The following is an 18,107-nucleotide window of genomic DNA, read 5'->3' on the forward strand; positions in this document are numbered from 1 at the left end:
GCAGGGGAACTTCTGTTCCCTGAGGAGTGCTGACACGGCAGAAAACGGGGTGTCGTACCAGACACACAACCCCAAACACTCCTCCAGAATGCCGAGGCGGGGTGCAATTACCGAGACAGCGCCTGAACCAGGTTTGGTTCAACAGCCGATTAAAGACAATCACCTAGTCCCTGTGAAATCCATCCCCCTTGAGCCAGGCACCTGCAAGAGGTTAAGAAGCTGCTGGGGGGAACTGGTTATTTAGTTATAAAAGGACATACCGCCAGGCGGGTCACTGGGGTCTGACAGGCCCTGGCCCTGACAGGTAGTTCCCACTGGTTTTTAAAACCAAAGCGCAGAAAACTTACCACAAGCAGCAGCAGCAGCACACAGTTATCTTTATTGCCTGTGTAACACCTGCAGGAAGTGACAAGCAGAGCACAGTACAAATCCATGCACGACAGACACACAAATGTCTCTTAGAAATCTCTCAGAAGAAAAGGAGAACAGCTTGAAAGTCAATACCTCTATAACCTCATGAGCTAGGTCTCTGATTTACAAATTCACCTTTTTTTTTTTAAAGCTGGTATTTTAAAATGGTATAGAAATGCTTCTTTACTTGAATACTAAGTGAATTAACTTATTTCACAATAAAAATATACTTTAGTTCTATTAAATTTTCTTCTGAAAATAAATGTTTCTATTTTTCTGCTATGACAATAAATTACAATGTATCACAAATGTAGGCTTTAAGCAGATTTATAAATAAGCAGGAATTAAGTGTTCCACCTATAGTTTAACTGAATTCAAGGCATTTAGTAAGAGATAAGCTGAAGGTGCATTTATAATCCAAACTCAATTTCGTCAAGGTAAATACGTATAAGTGAAGTAGATGTAATGGGATTTAATGCTGTGGTACTTGTATATAGGATAAGTATTCATGAATGATCTGTTCCTCTTCCTCCAGCGTTAAATCCAGATAATCCTCTTCATGTTCAGGAATATCCTCTAGGATTTCATTGACTGCATCAGTCTCCATGTCTTCATCTGTTGGTGAACTAGAAGAACCTTGCAATAAAAAGAAGTAGCAGTGAATTAAGTTCTGGAAGAAGTTGGTGCTTTCCTTATTTTACCAGCATGACTGCTCTGCAAGTCTCACACTCTAAAACAACCTCTTAAAATGGCTCTGCAAAAGGTACTGCAGGATGGCCATTTTCTCCTCTTCAGTTGTGCAACAGGGACCACTACAGTTCTGACAAACAACAGAAGAGAGTGAAAGTACATGGAAGTCTCTTCTTTGCTCAAGGGCAAGTCTCCATTACGGTTCTATTACACAAGTGACACGAGGAAGGAGTATGTGGTCGAATCACCTGACCATACAGCACAGATCTGGAATAAACTCCCCACCAGTCAGAACCCAGATACTAGCAAGCCAAAATCTCATCGCTGTCAGTGGCAGGTCCAGGCAACATGCTCCAGCAACTTCGTACTTGCTCTCCTGCAGAGTACTGGCAGGGAGAGGCCGGCTGGTTTTTAAAGAGAACTGGTGTGAGCAAGTACAGTTAGATGGGAGAAGCTAGAACACTTGTGGGCTAGAGGGGGCCACGCGTTCCTCGCTGGGGAAGGGGAGATGCAGGCATCCAACGCCTCCAGTCTTGACTGCCAAAGCCACAGCCTGCTCAGGGGCCATTTCCTTAGCCCTTCCCGGAACACCGCTGAAGTTACCCTCGCTTCTGGGCTGCATCTGTCGGGCACGCTGCTTATGGCCCGTACATCCCCCTTACGGTCCCATATATGGCTGTCACCGCCTGCTGGGGTGACAGCTTACCCGAGGTAACCATGCCTTGCCTGTAACTATGTTACTAATATAAACAGCGAGGGGCATTACTGGGGGCCCTCTACCAGTATGTAAGCAGAAGTCGCTTAATCATTTCCTACAAAAGCCAGAACAGCCCTCCCCCTTCCCTCTCCTCTGCCTGCTGTATGCAGCGTTCTTACCTGCAGACTCTGTAGGCGAGTCTTTTGATGACGCTGATTCTTCTGATGGACTGGACCCTTCTGGAGACAGCTGCAGCGAAGCAGGAAGAACTCCCCCATAATGAGCAAGGGTTTGGGAAGCTAAGTGGATGTTGCCTTTGAAGACCTTTAAAGCTTGCTCTGCTGACTCACGGCTGAAACCCATATACATCAGCTGCAGGAGTGGGAAAGAAAATAAAGATAAACCTGGAGAAATCCAAGCTCACCCAGCATCAGGTCTGACAGGAATCTGACTCTGCATCTGCAGTCATTCCTCTTGCAGAGGAAAGCACTGCATGCCAGGAATTCCAGGACACTGACTCTGGTTTACTGGAACAGTTAACAACAGGGCAGTGACCTATTAAAGGAATGGGGACGTTGAACATAATCAAGAGCCTCTTGTTTGATATCAGACCAATGCTTTTTCTGTTTTTTCAAAAGGAAACTTCAAAGCACTCCAGCATATCAGGAGGGTGCATGTGCTACTTTTTCTAGGCAATATAGTTTTCTTGCCTATATGACATTATTACATAGCCACACTAACTACTGAGGAGCTTTCCAGACAGCCTGTGATGAGAAAGACACAGTCCAACTCGCTCCTTTGTGCGCTGCAGTGTTTAGACACTTGAATAAATTTCTCATTTGCTGTCTTTTTTTGGATAGAGCGTTACACTGTGCATACTTCCCTCTGCATCCGTGCATGACAGGTTGGTGTAATGGGCAGGATGTACACACAAATTACATTTTAGCCTGAGCGTGACTTCACCGTGGAGAGCAGATGCCAGGCAGTGGAAGTGCGACAGCTTGAGTGACATGGGTCAAAGAATATTTGTACAGCTCTGCTTAACGAAGATCTGGTGTGTTTGAAGACGTAATTCAGAAATAAGACAATCAACTCCTAAGAAAGCAAATGGTCTAGCTTACCTGATCAATACTTTCCTGGGAAACCTGAAACCGGTCCGTGGCCACAGGATTGTCATCATCATCATCTTCCAACAGTAACTCAGGATTGTCCAGAATAAACTAAAATAAAACAGAGGGGGATCAGAACAGACCAACAAAAACTTAACAGTCCTCAGCATGGGTACGTATTTAGCCCAAGAGCTGATACAAGCAAACCTCAGCCAACTCAAGTGATACCTGATTCATCAGATCAGGAAGTGGAAGCTCAGTCGTTACGGCTCAGAAAAGGTAGCTATGAACTAACAAATACTGACTACAGAAAATAAGAATCTGCTAAACAATAAATAAAAAAGCAAACGAGATTTTTGTACAAAAGCACTATTCCTGAAAATAACTTACCTTAAAGGCTTGGTCCAGGTTTCCTTGCGTATTATGAAGAGCTACTTGAGCAGCTCTCTCTGAATAGCCCATACTTTTCAAGGTATTTATGTCTTCCAGTCGCTGCCGCCTTTTAGCTCTCTCCTCCCTCCTTATCTGTGCCTTTTCCTGCAAGAACACAGCCATTACAAAGCTCCCTGTGCATGGGAACGCTTCAGCCTTTCCCTGTGCATATAGGATTTCTTGGATTTCTTTCTTAGAGTTGAGTTTGAATCTCTTGAGGAAAAGGGATTTTGTCTTTTTTTAAATACAGACTGTGCTGCCAGACACTCGTTACTAAATAAAGTTGCATTTCCATGAGCTAGCACTGCTGCCATACTTCCGCTCTGCAGATTGGATCTTATGCTATCACAGCTATTATGGGCCCTGTGTGGTAAGTGACAAACTTGTTTGGCAGATGGGCTGTAGACAAGACTTGCCAAGGACATACAGTCAGAACTGGGCATGTAGCCAAGGAGTTCTGTTCAGGCCTTCTCTCAGCCATTTGACTTTTCCATCCACATTTCACTGTCTGAAGTCTAGATGTGCCACCTCAGCTTACCAAACACCACTTCAGGTACTTCAGATGTGGAAAACATTGTCTTCATTTCATTTTAGCACAAAAAAAATTCTCCTCCCCACCCCGAATCTTCCGAGCCAAGAGCCATAATACAGTGTAACTTGATGGTTACCCTCAGAGCACTTCATTGTGCAGCTGCTTGTCTTTCAGACCAGCCAAGCCCAGGAGTGACAGGCTTGATCATGGTGTTTTTATTCCCATACAGAGCAGTGCTGAGTAGTAAACACCAATGCAAAGTCTTCCTATGTGCCTCTGTGGTACAACCACAGGTCTTTGGCACTCTCATCCCATCTGTTTTGGGACAGAGCTTCCCTCATCGCGTGAACTTTTGGTTTCAAACTTGTGGCAACAGATGTCAAACTGTCAGTTACACTAACTGTGCCAAAGTAGGATAATCAAAGTTCTTAATTTAGTACCATGTTGCTCCAGTCACACAAAACATGACCTTATGGACACTCCAACTAATACGATCCTTGATTTAATACTTTCACTGCACCATACCTCTCTCCTGTTGGTGATAAGGTTGGCAGCATGCTCCACGTTCCCATGGCACGCTCGCAGGGCAAGGCGAGCTTCCTGTTCGGAGAATCCCAGCAGTGACAGGCGATCAACTTTATCGGGATCTATGGACAGCTCTTCATATAAACAAGATGCCTGTGTACAGAAAGAACAAGATGATACTACTTAAACTGTTTCTAAGATACAAACAAACCAACCTATCTCCCCATTTTTCTAAAGTAAGCAGAGAACAGGTACAAGACAGAGCCCAAACACAGGAGCCAGCGTGAACAACTCAGAAATTTTACCTAATGGTGTCTTACCTTCTGAATATATTCAGCAGCCTCCTTTTCTCTGCCGCTGTGATAGTGTCCTATCCCTTGAAGGAGGTAAAGCCGTAGAAATAAAACCTTCTCACGACCATAGCTTCCCTAAAGAATTGTTTAAACAAGAGGGGGGAGCACAGGGGGAGAAACATATAGTAGAATATAAATTCATTATCAATATTACACATTTAACGAAGACATAATCGGCAATATGTGACACAGTGTGCAGACAAAGTATCACATCTAAACCACTGATGATGTCTGTGCATATAAATGTGCATGTTTGCCATGACCTTTTTGTCAGGTCCAATGCTTTCACTGTGCTGACAGTTACGCAACTAGATGACAGGCTAAGGAGACATAAGAAAACTTGAAACTTCCGAAAGTCAATCTTGTAATAACTGAATACGCATAGGATAAAAATCCTAATTAAATCAAAACCAGCATACCTTGATATCAATAAGTCTTTCATGGTTTTCCCCATAGCACCTCTGGAAGCATCTGTGTGCTGTGGACAGCTTTTTCTCTGCATCATCCAGGCAGTCCAGCTGCTCCAGGCGGAAGTAACACCACACTATATCCAGCTGCAGTACAGCATAATTATCAACGGTATTCAGCAGTTCCGTGCTACACTCACTGGAAAATAAAACAATTACTTCGTTTTTTTCTGCGAGGGGGTTGTTTATTCCCCTGGCTTTTTAACCCCAATGAAACAACATGCTAGAAGTGTGCACAATCACATTTGAGAAAGCACACACTTCATAGCCGTGATAGCAAACTGATGTCAGCGGAACTTTCATAAAGCACTGACCTCCCATCACATTCACCAATACGCAGGATGCTAACGCTAACGTTCCATCTCAAAGAATTACAGCAACAAACTGAGTTGTGATGACTACTTAAGGCAGCATCTCTTTAAAAGTAGAATGGAATTAAACCTTGTGCAATCTTTGAGAGGGCAGAGAAACTGTCTTCCTTAGTGCATGTGAACATACCGAGTTCTGTGCCAGTCTCCTTGCACATACACACACATAAGCAGCACACTGGGGACAATATTACTTCTGGGGATCTCAAAAAAAACTATTCAGGGCTCTGACTGCTAACAGGAAACTAGTTTACTTGCAGAAACCCTGGTATGGTTACTGACCTCAGCTATCTGCTCCACCTTTTACAAGAAATTATTAGCCCACAGGAGCAATTGTGAACGCATAACCATAACCGTCTCTCAAGCTAGTGCAATTTATAGCCTAGTATGTGAATACTGACAGTTTCTGTTTACATTGATATGAAAGATTAAGTTGCCCAGTGGCAGTATCTGCTTCAGGTGTTCCACACAAAGCCACCTGCCACTGCACATCAGAGCCTTTGTATACTGTTTCCCATCTGCAAAGGGGTGTGAAGCAACCCTGGGCAACAGGCACAGGTAGAGCTGATGCTGTTCCTGAATTTGGCTGACAGTAAAGGCAACAGAGACACAAGGACTCAAAAGCTTCTTACCAGAAGTGTTTATCAGCATCCAACAAATACGGCAGGGCTATTTCATATTCTTTCTTCTTCATTAATGCTCTGCCCTTCTCATGATAACCCATTGCCAGCACAAGGGCCTAGAAAAACAGATTGAGACTTTTTTTGTCTCCTCCCCAAATCACTTATGTAACTAAACAGAAGCATCTAGGTAATCCATTACAGCCTTTGTTCTTCCTAGAAAAATACCATTGCATCAGTTCTGTAAGAGCAGTACTACTTCACATCGCTTCATGCTTTTCTCCCATCTGCTAATGTTAGATATTGTCTAATTAAAAGCAATGAATGTTATCAACACATGAAACATCGTACCAAATTTTTTTTTAAGAATGCAATCCCAGACAGATTTTCAATGATAAGCGATAAAAAGCTAAGCATTTTCTGGGTACTACACTTCCTAACAGCATCAAATCTGTTTTGCTTTGCTATTACAACTACCTTGTAAAACCTAACAATTCACTGCCTGCAAAACCTCAGAACTGAAAATTAAATTTTGAATGTGGCAGGAAAACACTCAAGTTCCTGCAGTATGACAAATAAAAATGTAAATAATATTTCTGGGTAGAAACAACCTGCAATATTTCCTCTTACCCATGTTCAATACTGATGAAGTCTTGTGCACTTGAACATTTGATGCTTTAACTCTTTAGGTGAATTGCTACTTTCAGCACTTCATCAGAACAGCATACATTGTGAGACTGGACAGTTGTTATTCCAATCATCCAGAAGCTCCAGATGATGCAGAAAAAACCAGTATGCCTCAGAAGAGGCTAGAGCAGCAGTTAACACATGTTGTAGTCTGCTCATTTCCTCCTGGTATATTTTTTTAATTACTGGGTAATTTCAAGTATTTGTAAAGATTTTTATCTTTAGAAAAACCAGCAATCTTAAAAGATGGCATCTACCACTATTCTTCCACTGCAGTGGCCAACATCAGGTATGTCATTTCTACTATCATTCAATGCTTGCACCCAGTCAAAGCTATTTTCAGTTGAGAATGTGCAACTTTCTTGAATAGTGAACAAACCAGGGTCACAGTGCAAAAGATCTCAAAACTATTTTAAAAGAGTCTGACTGAGAGACTCGTCAAGTTTCCAACTGAAACTAAGGCCTAACAAGTTATTTTCTGGGTGCCCTAGTGTGACATGAATTTAAGATAGGTGCTAGGATGTAACGAAATTAAAACCCATCTTAAACCACAAAAATAAGATATGGACCTCACAGGGCTCTGTGCAAGATTAGACCTGCAATTATATCAGCAATCAGAGGTCTGTCTCCAGATGACTGAAGTTTTCCCTATTTTAGAGTTCTACTTCAATTTTATTTCAAAATTATTTCTATTAAGCAAACACCTAGTGGACCCAGGTTACATCCCAAAAAAGTCTGACTGTAATTCAATCCCATATTTGAAGCGCTTCACAAATCAGGCTTTAAAAAGTCATCTTAATAGCTTTGTAAGATACTTTTACCTACTTTTTTAGCCTGAGGGGGAATCTCGATTGACCTTCCAGTTTGATTAGCTATATCTAGGTATGGAACAGAATCTGCATCCAAGTATTCCTCTGAAATATAAGAAAAAGCAATTTAAATTTTTAAGTACCACCTTCAACAGAGTAACTCTGCTGTCATAAGAGCATGTCACTAAGTACATTGTTAAACAAAAAAGCAAACAAACAACAACAAAAAACCCCAGAATTACATATAAAGGCTGCATGAGTGGGTTTTTTTGACATACCAACTAACAATGGCCCTGATCAAACAAGCATGAAGAACGTTTTAAGAAAGGTCGCTACAAAAAAACCCCTTGTACGTCCAGAATTTTAGACAGAACATCAAAAGCTACACGAATCATAAAGAATTTTTTGCAGAAGACAAAATACCTACATGTTACATGGTACAACACTTGAAATTATTTATCAAATAAAGCATAGAATATAAAAAACCACAACTGAGCACAGCTGATAACTTGGAAAAAATATAAAAATACATCTCTGTGTTTTTCTTCTGCCACTTCTTTAATGCTTACACCCAAACTATCAATTTTGTTTTCACTTCCATCTGATTTACAATGAAAGGATGCTTTTCTTGTAAACAAAAGGCAGTTAAGCAGGAATTTGCTGGGATTAAAAGCTTCTGCCCTGCAATTTTTCTCAGATGAAACAAAAGGTTGTTAAATCTTTCCTACGCTTCACAAAGACCCTTCAGCCTGTAAGCCCAGTATGGGTTCTACTGGGTATGCTGGCTCTGTGCTGTAACTGACTGTTGGTAAATATCTTAAAGAGGTCCTATACAGGATTCAAGGGCTGGAAATCACCCCTTAAGTCCATGAAAGGAATCACTTCTTTCATTTGTTCAAAAAACTGATATTCCATTAAGAAACAGGCTGTCACTGACTGTTAAAAGAAGCTTTGTTCAGGTATTTTTTCATTTGGCAGGAATCTGTTACATACTCAGTTTCAGTTTCTTGTTTGTGGATTTTTGAAACAGAATAGTGAAGGGATTTAAACTCACCACCTAGCAATGCAATTGACAAACACAACCTCATTTTGAAAATTATTACTGTTAAATTGACTATATCCCTTTAACTTAATCCACAGTTGCCAGCAATCAACATCAAATACAATGAAAACAGAACAGCCACGTTACAGATCAGAATGACGAGTGAGCTGTTCTGCACAATGAAACCATGGTTACGCACAGCAATATCTGAGGTAAACTACAAAAAAAGTGTTTAATTACTTATAAAACATTATTCCACTGTGCTTATGTCTACAATGAATTTAAAGCCTGTTCTCAAGAGTCATCAGTCCCTTAACTGTAAAGTGCTAATTAAATAATGATTAATTCGTATTATATCCTTCTCAAAAGTGCCAAATGTTTTCTAGCACTCCAGTTGTGTAAGAAGGGTTACAGTAGGAAAGGCAGTTCTAGAAAACTGGATTTTAAGTTGACAAGTAGGCAGAAACCTACAAAAGTATAAGCTGAAATCCAGCCATAGTACCAGCACTCTTCTTACATTGAAAGTCCGCTGACAAGATAATTTTTGATGCACAAGAATTAATGAAAACCCATCTCCCGCTACCCCCCAAACCCCTGCCAACAATCCCCCTTTACCTCTTTCTGCTAGAATTTCCAAACCCTTTTTAGTTCTTTGCATCTTTTCATTTATTTCCTTTTCTTTCTTGCATTGAAGTTCTTCTTCCTGAACTCTTCTTTTTGTTTCCTCATCGCTCTGTTCCAGCTGAAGTACCATCACTTTTGCATTGTGTGTCACACCCTGGTCTTCAAGGGTTTTGCCTGCAGAATAGAGCACGATGAATACAATCCAAATTTTCTACTTGTGAAAAAGAGACCATTTTATATTGTACTGCCATTGTGGGGGGAACCAGCACCCACAAACAAAACAACCTGAACAGCCTTGTACTGTATGGAAGAACTACAGTACTCAAGACTCACTCAGTCAAGACCCCTGCCAATTACTGACATGTTCAGCAGAAACTCAGAAATTAGCATCAGACTTACATCTTAAAAAGTGCTTTTGAAATGACTGGTAGTTTTCTTTGCTTACTTTTTTCAAAACATTCAAAAAACAGGATTGTTTCCATTTCAGTTAATTGACCTTCAGGCACACACTGGAATAACAGTCCAGGATCACACACCACAATAGTAACAGGACAGAGGAACTGGGATTTGAATTTCAGTTCCTATTGTCAATTCCATGGCTCTATTTCTTACACATTCTAAGGGAAATAAGTATGTCAGGTGCTCAGGCCATTAACAAAGAGAAAGCTGTTGCCATCACCTCCCACATGTCTGACAAGTTGAATGTGTATAAAGCGTTACAAAAAGTTTTTTAACATGCTTAAATCATAATTGTACAATATGTTTTTTGAGGGTTTCTCTTAAATATGCATTTTCAGCATTTTAAATCTCCAACAATGGATTCTCAACATTTATTACATGATTCCTATAATTGCTCTAATTCTACCTAAGAATTTTGATTATAATTTGCTACAGTTCCTGTAGAGCAGAACCTAGCAGAATATAATCACTATTCCTTAGGGATTTCTGAAATTAACAGAGTTGCAAGTAATTTTTCTTTTGAGAATCAGTAAACTAGAAAATTACCATAAAAGTATACTCAACTAGAGATACATACCCAGGTCAAGCTGCTTCTTATTTATGATTATTTTGATAACATTTTCTTTTAATGCATGTTCCTGTGCTATCCTGTGAAATAAATTATTTCATCCATGAATATAAACGTGCGAGGCTATACAATATTTCTGTTAGAACAGCAATAAAATTTAAGAATTATTATGTTCATAACTAGCTTAAAACTTCTGCCATAAAAGGCTGCTAGAAGTAAAATATCATCAGAAAGTTTTGTATACCATATAGGGAGAATTTTGGATACAGAGGGGGAAAAAACAGAAAAGAAAATAATCTGATTTTATTAGGCTTGAAAAGACAAGAGGAAGAGAAGATAATGTTCACTGTTCAGAAGACCTGCCTAGTTACAGACTGGGAACACTGATCACTACTTGCTGGGGATTTACAGAGAACTGTCTTCATCCACAGTTGCAACTTTCCTGTTTTCTGTCTGGTAAGCCACAGCTTCTGACATGAAGAACTGTCCTAGAGGGACAGTATGGGACATCCTATTCAGACATACATGCCAAGAAAAAGCTTAAAGCAAACAGTGCTCTGTTTTTTGGGGTTTTTTTTTGGTTTTTTTTTTTTTTTGTACTGTATGGCAGCATGCTATCTTATTACAGAAGCACCAAGGGTAATTACACTTACTGTGATCTGAGCTCCTTGCCTGTGATGAACAGGTTAGTTTCCAGTGGGATTTTTCTGCTCTGTAGTAATTATAATGGGTGGCAGAAAGGAGGAGGGGAGGAAAAAAGCATATCAGATACTCTGGACATTTTCTTAATTAATTGTTTTACAACAACTACATTTTCTTTTTCAAATAATAATCAAGTTAACAGAGTTATGGTTGGGCATACATATTAGTAATTTCCAGACAGGGAGTCTTGCACTTGCTATATTGTGCTAAAAATAGACATTATAACAGCAGAAGATCCAGAATTAGGTAAATCTAAATTCAGAACCAAACAATTTCAACTGACTAATTTAATTATGCACTTCCAGTCTTAACTCTGCTTTGTAATCATGGCACTCACCTGTGACTGGCTAAATTATGATTAACTCCTATTAGTGTCTCTGGTCTCAAATTAGATAATTAATTAAAAATTCCAGTTTAATTCCCCTATGCCCAGTAGCATTATAAAGAAGAATTATGAAACTATTTGTTTTAACTGTATGGCAATCACTTAACACCCTCTACCCTTTAGCCCATCACTTGCCCTGGTAATTACTTTTTACTACAGGAGAGAGAACAATTATGATTGTGTTGTGTTTTTGCAAGTATTCACTTAAAAAAAAAAATCCTTCTGAAGCATAGGTTACCATCAAAAATCTTCAGAAAAAGACACCAAACCACTGCCCTTTTCCAAAGTGAACATTTACTTCTGTTGCTGATGACTACGGCTTCTAAGTGCCCCTAAATAAAGTTCTTTCACTGTTCTCAGAGTGGATAAAGACATACAGCACCAGGGAAGATGCTGCTCCTGTACAAGACCAAAACTGGGAAGTGACTGGAGACAGTTGTGTTTGCTAGAGACTGCTTTTAAGGGGAAAATATTCCCAGTTAAGAGCCTTTGTGTTAGTAAGAACCTAATCAAGGTCTTGCTTTCTGTCCTGTAACCAACCTGCACAGCACACTTCACATCCGTATTGCTGAATCCTCTCAACTTGCAAGGCAGAGCAGCTGTATCTGAAGTGCCATTTGGGACGGGTCCCTGGCCCATGTCAGCCCTCACACTGTGCCTGGGCATTGCCTGGCAAGATATTGGCTGGCCCAGGCTAAAATGCGTCACAGCTGATGCTAACAGCTTGACAGTATGGATGTCCATCAGTGGCCAGCCTGTCCCCAACCTGTGTTTAGATGTCTAGGGTAGATGGAGCCAGAGAATTTGGTATGGTGACCAGTCTGACACTGGTTTAGCTAGGTTCACGTCACTATTCTAGCATATTTTTTGCTTGGAACTAGAGGTTGAAGCATGGCTTTAAAAGGGTAAGACTTAATTCAATTCCATCTTTGTGAAACTTTTAGGAGCTTAACTTGGAAGACCATAGATGAGTACCATCACATTAGAAAATACCGCTTCTCATTTCCAAGTTCAAACACTGAACATACCTATTATAAAGTAAGCTTTATTTTAAGTTAGCTGCCTGGGCTGGAATAGTTACAAGAGGATAATGTCATCACTGTAAGAACATTGCCACATGCCATGGTTAAAAGCTAAAGGAGTTCCTTTTCAATGTCATCAGCCATACATGGCCTAAGATGACACATATCTCTCATATGATACACCCAAAAAAGCTGAAGAAGTGAAAATATTTGCATTAAATACATACCTAGAACCCAGCAGGCCAAAGTCAAGTTACTTATCTTGACTCTTCTGCAGTGTCACTTACCTTTTTACGAGGCAGATATATATCAAGTCTCGCAATCCCAGTCACTTTAAAATTTTCATTTCCTGTTCCACGCTCAATTGCTTTACACCGTATTTCTTCAAGCATATTCTCTGTATCATTCTCATTGATATTCAGCTTGGATGAATATTTTTGTACAAGCTCCTACGAAAACAGCAAGAAAAACTGGAAAAATGCACAAGCAGTATGACATGGAAGATGCATGACAACAACTCAAGAGAATATTTACCTTCATCTCTTTACCAGCTTCTTTTTTTTCATTTGTATATGGTGGTTTCCATAGCTGAATTTTGTCCTCTCTTAAGCAGCTTGTCAGTTTGGCTATTAAATACTTCTTTTGTGCCATTCTTTTAAAACAGAAGTATAATTGGAAGAGAAAAGGAAGACAATCTTTTAATACAGCTTTCCTGTACTAAGACATTCTACTTCTTTGAAAATTCTAAGTGACATTTCGGAATTCTGAAAAAAAAGCTGAGTATAGAATGCATTCCATTTTAGTGGGGAGGGGAACCTGAATCCAAACTATTACAAAAAAACTGGAAAAAAGGATGAAAAGGGGGTGAAACCTGGATTGGAGTAATGATAACTCAGAAGCTCCCTGCCATTTCAAGACAAACGAAACCTCTTCCTAACCCTTCATAAGATCCAGAATTGCATAAGGTGCCAATTCACCAGAATCTCAAGATTCAATTTTTCTTTCCTGCTCTGGACAGGGCTGCTCAATCTGGCCCCCTCTGCCCCAAAACATGCCCTTGTTGTAACTCTGCCTTCCTGCTTCTCTCACTTTCCTACTTTAACAGCCTTTCTACACCAGTGGACAGCTGAACATGAATTATTGCTATCTTTGGGGGACAGAAGTGTCGGGAGGAAATATCTCAGAACCACAAGCTCCACCATGACAAGACCATAAGGTAAAGTTCCCAGCCCTCCAGCAAAGCAAGATCAGCTGGAGTGCAAAGAGCAGACAATGATCTACACCTCCCCTCCCCAATCTCAACAATTTTTCAAACAAGTTTAATAGTATCATAAAATTCTGGTTTCACGAAGATGGAATGTCAGGGTGCCACTTTTCATAGTCCAAGCTTCCCACTGCAAAGCTAGAACGGGCACACAGGGCACAAGCAACATAAAGTGCAAGAGGCTGAGATCTGAGATGAAATGTGCTATAAGTCTGCACCAGGCAATAAAGTACTCGTTGTCACTTGGGAGAAGATGACAGTGAGACAGGGCAGCTCCCTGGCTCACAGCTGAAGAGTTCAGGCTGAATTCATCACCACAAGTTATTCTCATTCAGCTCAGAAAAAGCAGTAACCTCTGTGAGTGAATCAGCATGTCCCTGAAAAAAACCCCAAGAAACTGGGAGGGCACACAGAGGGCAAGGAAAGGTGGGTGCAGTGATCTCAACAGAAGATACCACAAACAAACAAAAAAATATCTATGTGCATGTTAAAGCATGGGAGATTGCGGCTCTTGGCTCTAGGAGTTATATGGAAGATGTCCTTTGATTTATACTGAAAGGCATTTAAAATGTTGGCATACATGCACTAAGGCTGGCATTGAAATTTGATTAATCAGTTTCACTTTCCTTTCAGAATTGTTTCCTTTTCTCATTCTTGTTTATTAACACATAGCTCTCAAGAGAAAAGGGGACAGAAAAGAAGAATCACACATTTCTATCCACTCTTCCAGTTCCGAAGACTGTTCCTTGGTCAGAAACAGACTATTTGAGAGCAAAAAAATGCAGGCAAACATCCGATGTGGGCAAGTTTACTGGTTAACCTTACCTCAACCCCTGCTTCAGTGAGCTACAAAGAATCTTTGAAAGCTGCAGACAATAGTCTCTTGTAAAGGAGTCAGAAGGATTAACTGAGCAAGAGGATGGTTTAACAATCCTTCCAGTTTGATTGCTATAATTTGCATAGCATCTGTCCAAACCAGGAGACAACCACACATTCTTTTTCTGGCTGGGATGATATTATTGTTGTTATTAGTTTACCATGGAATTTACAAAGCTGAAATCCACAAACATGCTCAGTTTTCAAAAGACTGAGTTCAACTTATTAATGCAGCTTTCCCCCTTTTCCAAAACATGCCAGGCAATTCTCATGAACAAGCTGTAATCATAATTTCCCCACTTTTAGGTTATGCTGAAGAACAATTTTACAGCTGTAATTCTACTTAACATTAACTTAAGAAACAAAAAAGATATCAGTGGCTTTAGGGCACCCAGATAAAGTCTAAAATTACAACCTACACTTAAGACTAGGAATTGTATATATAAGTGGCATTTATAAACTGAACATTCATCTTTTTATCAATACTATTTTATAGTTTTATAAGTCTGTGATTTCTTACTATGCTATTAAACCAGAAAACACCACTGGAGTCTCCAATAAAACTTATTTTTCCCAGCCCTCTATTGAAAATAATTTAAAAAAAAAAAAATTTACTTTCACAAACACAAAGGCTCTCATTGTATATGTAACACTTCTAGTATTTATGATAAGTTCCTATTTTACCATAAGTAAACTGCACAAGAATCCTTAGCAAAAACATTCATGACAATTTTCCATCAGCCAACACGGCAAGTGCTCCTGCCACGCTTTCACTTTCAGTAAGCGTTTAAAGGGACTTTCTCAAAACTAAGTAAACAATCAGGGGTATTTCCCAAGGGCCATTTTGAATGCAAGATTGAAAGTTTATAACTAAAATATCATCCTCTAAAGCCAGTTCGCCTTACATGTGACACAAAAGAAACCGATTACAGAAATAACGTTCACAGGCCCTGTTTTTGTTGGAAGGAACACACGATTCTCAGAAAGGTTTACTAACAGAGCGGTATGCATTCGTTTTTCCAGCCCATAAGGAGGGAAGCCACCTGGCACACCCAGGATACACACACCCCTCCATGGCCAAGGGCCAGGCAGGAGAGCGAAGCAGCAGCATCTGCAAAGCCCCCGCCAGCTCAGTGGGCGCTGGGCCCGGGTGCCCCCAGGCCCCCCAAGCGGACAGCCAGCCTCCCCCCGAGCACGCTGGCGCCAAGTCACCGTGTCACCAGGGGATTTTAGGCACGGCCACAGGGCCGCCGCCAAAGCAGGCGGCCGAGGAGCCGGCAGGGAGCCCCAGCGGTCGCCTCCCGTGGCGGGAGCGTTGCTGAAGTACGAGCCCCCGCTCCCGACGGGCGAGGGGCGGCCGGGCCCAGCTGGCAGCGGGAAGGGCCGGGCGGAGGGGCGCTCCCCGGGCTCCAGCCGCCCCGGCCCTCGGGCACCCACCTGCGCCCCGCGGCGGAGGCCAGGCCTCAGGCCCCGGCGCTCTCGGGAGGAGCTCGGAGCCCTCACGCAGCTGCTCCCCCAACCCTGAGCTCGCGGCGCTGGCCCCCTCCCTCAGGCGAGGAGCCGGGAGCGGCTGGGGCGGCACCGCAGGCCCGACCAACGGCCGGGGGAGATGGGGGAGGGAGGGCGGGCGGGGCCTGCACCTGGCCCCGCCCCCAGGCCCCGCCCCCGTGGCGTTGTCACGCGCTTACCTGCGCGCCCGCCGGCCGCCGCTCGCCTTCCGAGGGCGGGGTAGGCGCGAGGGGTGGGGCTTCCGCGTGTGTCACCCCCGGCGTGTGCGGGCCCCCTACGGCAGCGCGGAAGGGCCAGGGGAACGGGAGCGAGGCGGGAACTCGTCACGTGGTTGAAGCCACGCTCTAGCCGCCATCTTAGCGTCCTGCCCTCACTCGGAGGGGTGGTGTTTGTTGGTTTAACGTGCCGCAGCGGCAGGGGTTGCTGTCGCTGTACTGCCTAGCCTGGGTTGCTGTTCCTTAAGTGGGGGTGGGGGGGTGTCCCCAAGGCCCTTGGCTACCTGAGGGGCTGTCCCTTCCGGAAGGTGTTGGGGCATGGAGGAGGCTGAGCACACTGCAGCCACCCGTCAGCTGCAGCCTCCCCATTTGTGAGGGAAAAGGCTGAAATTCCTGTCTGTACTAAGAAGGAGTGTTTCTCAAAAGGCCAAGCTGCTTTAGAAGGTGCTAGGAAGGGTCGATATGTGATGATTACCATTCCCCCACACCAGCCTTGCTCTTTGAGGGTAGCAGTGTTTAATGAGGTGTGCTTTTTTTGTGGAAGCTTGTATTTCCCCTTCAGTGGTGGTCAGTGGGTTCTTGCCTGGTTGTGAGGCTGTTAAAAGCCAACTTGGGTTCAGACACGTGGCTGGAAGAGTAAGTGGTGTGTGTGCTGGTTGACAGCCATCTGAACATGAGCCAGCAGTGTGCCCGGCTGGCCAAAACGCCCAACAGCATCCTGGCCTGTATCAGAAATAGAGTGTCCAGCGTGGAAGTCATCATCCCCCTGAATCCAGTGTTCCATTTTGGGCCCTTCACTATAAGAAAGACATTGAGGGGCTGGAGCGTGTCCAGAGCCGGGCAGGGGCTGGGGAAGGGGCTGGGGCACAAGGCTGGTGGGGGGCGGCTGGGGGAACTGGGGGGGTTTAGCCTGGAGAGGAGGAGGCTCAGGGGGGACCTTATCGCTCCCTACAACCACCTGAAAGGAGGCTTTCCTTTCAGTGACAAAACAAGAGGAAACAGCCTTAAGTTACACCAGAGGAAATTTAGATTGGATTTTAGGAAAAATCCCTGAAAGGGTTGTCAAACATTGGAACAGGCTGCCCAGGTAGGTGGTGGAATGGCCATCCCTGGAAGTGTTCAAAAAACACATAGATGTGGTTCTTAGGGACATGGTTTACAAATGGACTTGGCAGTCCTAAGTTAATGGCTGGACTTGATGATCCTAAATCATTCCCAATCTAAATGATTCTATGGTTCCAAACACCACCTCAAGCTGAGGTGGTGCTGGAGTGTTACTTCGAGTCTCTGTAACATCCTAGAGTGGGTGTAGGGTGCAAGGCTGCATAGGGATTTTGCTGTGCAGGGTAGGCTGCTCGATGTTGTGTTTGTATACGAGGCCCTCAAAAGGTGGGCAGTTGTCTCTGGAATGTTTTTGTGCCTGTAAAAGACCTAAGTGTTCTTTTAGTGGGTTACACCAGAAATAATTATCTCATGTGGATGAATTCTTTCATGTGACCAGCTGTCCCAGCAGCAAAAGGATTTTATTCTGAGTGCTCTGATGTGTGACTGAAATTATTGCACTGGAGTATTATTTATTCCGGAATGCATGGGCCTGCAAGACTGTCCTTAGGTAAAACATTTTCCTTAGGCAGTGATGCAGACAAAATGAGGGTGCTGCGTGCTGCAGCTTTGGAAATGGGAACCTCACAGGTATCATGAGTTTGTGAACAAGACGCTGAACTAGAATTTCAGGATTCCA

The 18,107-nt window shown here is 42.6% G+C and overlaps 1 protein-coding gene across 2 annotated transcripts; it reads right to left on the reverse strand.

Moving 5' to 3' along the window:
• Positions 1–360: 360 nt before the first annotated feature.
• Positions 361–16,349, reverse strand: NUB1 (negative regulator of ubiquitin like proteins 1). Of its 2 annotated transcripts, none has more exons than XM_005240948.4 (15): positions 16,331–16,349; positions 13,037–13,154; positions 12,790–12,951; positions 11,047–11,105; positions 10,403–10,473; positions 9,358–9,540; positions 7,717–7,805; positions 6,217–6,323; positions 5,169–5,355; positions 4,717–4,824; positions 4,397–4,549; positions 3,298–3,444; positions 2,920–3,018; positions 1,978–2,170; positions 361–1,047 (listed from the first exon to the last, which is right to left on the reverse strand). In XM_005240948.4, the coding sequence occupies exons 2-15, from the start codon at positions 13,151–13,153 to the stop codon at positions 884–886; spliced, it is 1,839 nt and encodes a 612-aa protein (XP_005241005.1). In that variant the 5' UTR covers position 13,154; positions 16,331–16,349; the 3' UTR covers positions 361–883. The 2 variants fall into 2 exon arrangements, with proteins under 2 accessions (XP_005241005.1, XP_055660915.1); XM_055804940.1 differs by lacking the exon at positions 16,331–16,349 and adding an exon at positions 16,080–16,258.
• Between the last annotated feature and the right edge of the window lie 1,758 nt (positions 16,350–18,107).

This window comes from Falco peregrinus, chromosome 5 (genome assembly GCF_023634155.1).
Source record: "Falco peregrinus isolate bFalPer1 chromosome 5, bFalPer1.pri, whole genome shotgun sequence".
In the NCBI taxonomy this organism is placed as follows: Eukaryota; Metazoa; Chordata; class Aves; order Falconiformes; family Falconidae; genus Falco; species Falco peregrinus.

Excerpts from the sequence above, each read along its gene's own strand:
- NUB1 (XM_005240948.4), bottom strand. The coding sequence starts at position 13,153 with ATGGCACAAAAGAAGTATTTAATAGCCAAACTGACAAGCTGCTTAAGA. Across the intron at positions 4,825-5,168 it reads AAAGACTTATTGATATCAAG|GGAAGCTATGGTCGTGAGAA; the intron begins GTATGCTGGTTT and ends ACAATTCTTTAG. Across the intron at positions 1,048-1,977 it reads CTCGCCTACAGAGTCTGCAG|GTTCTTCTAGTTCACCAACA; the intron begins GTAAGAACGCTG and ends TTTTATTGCAAG.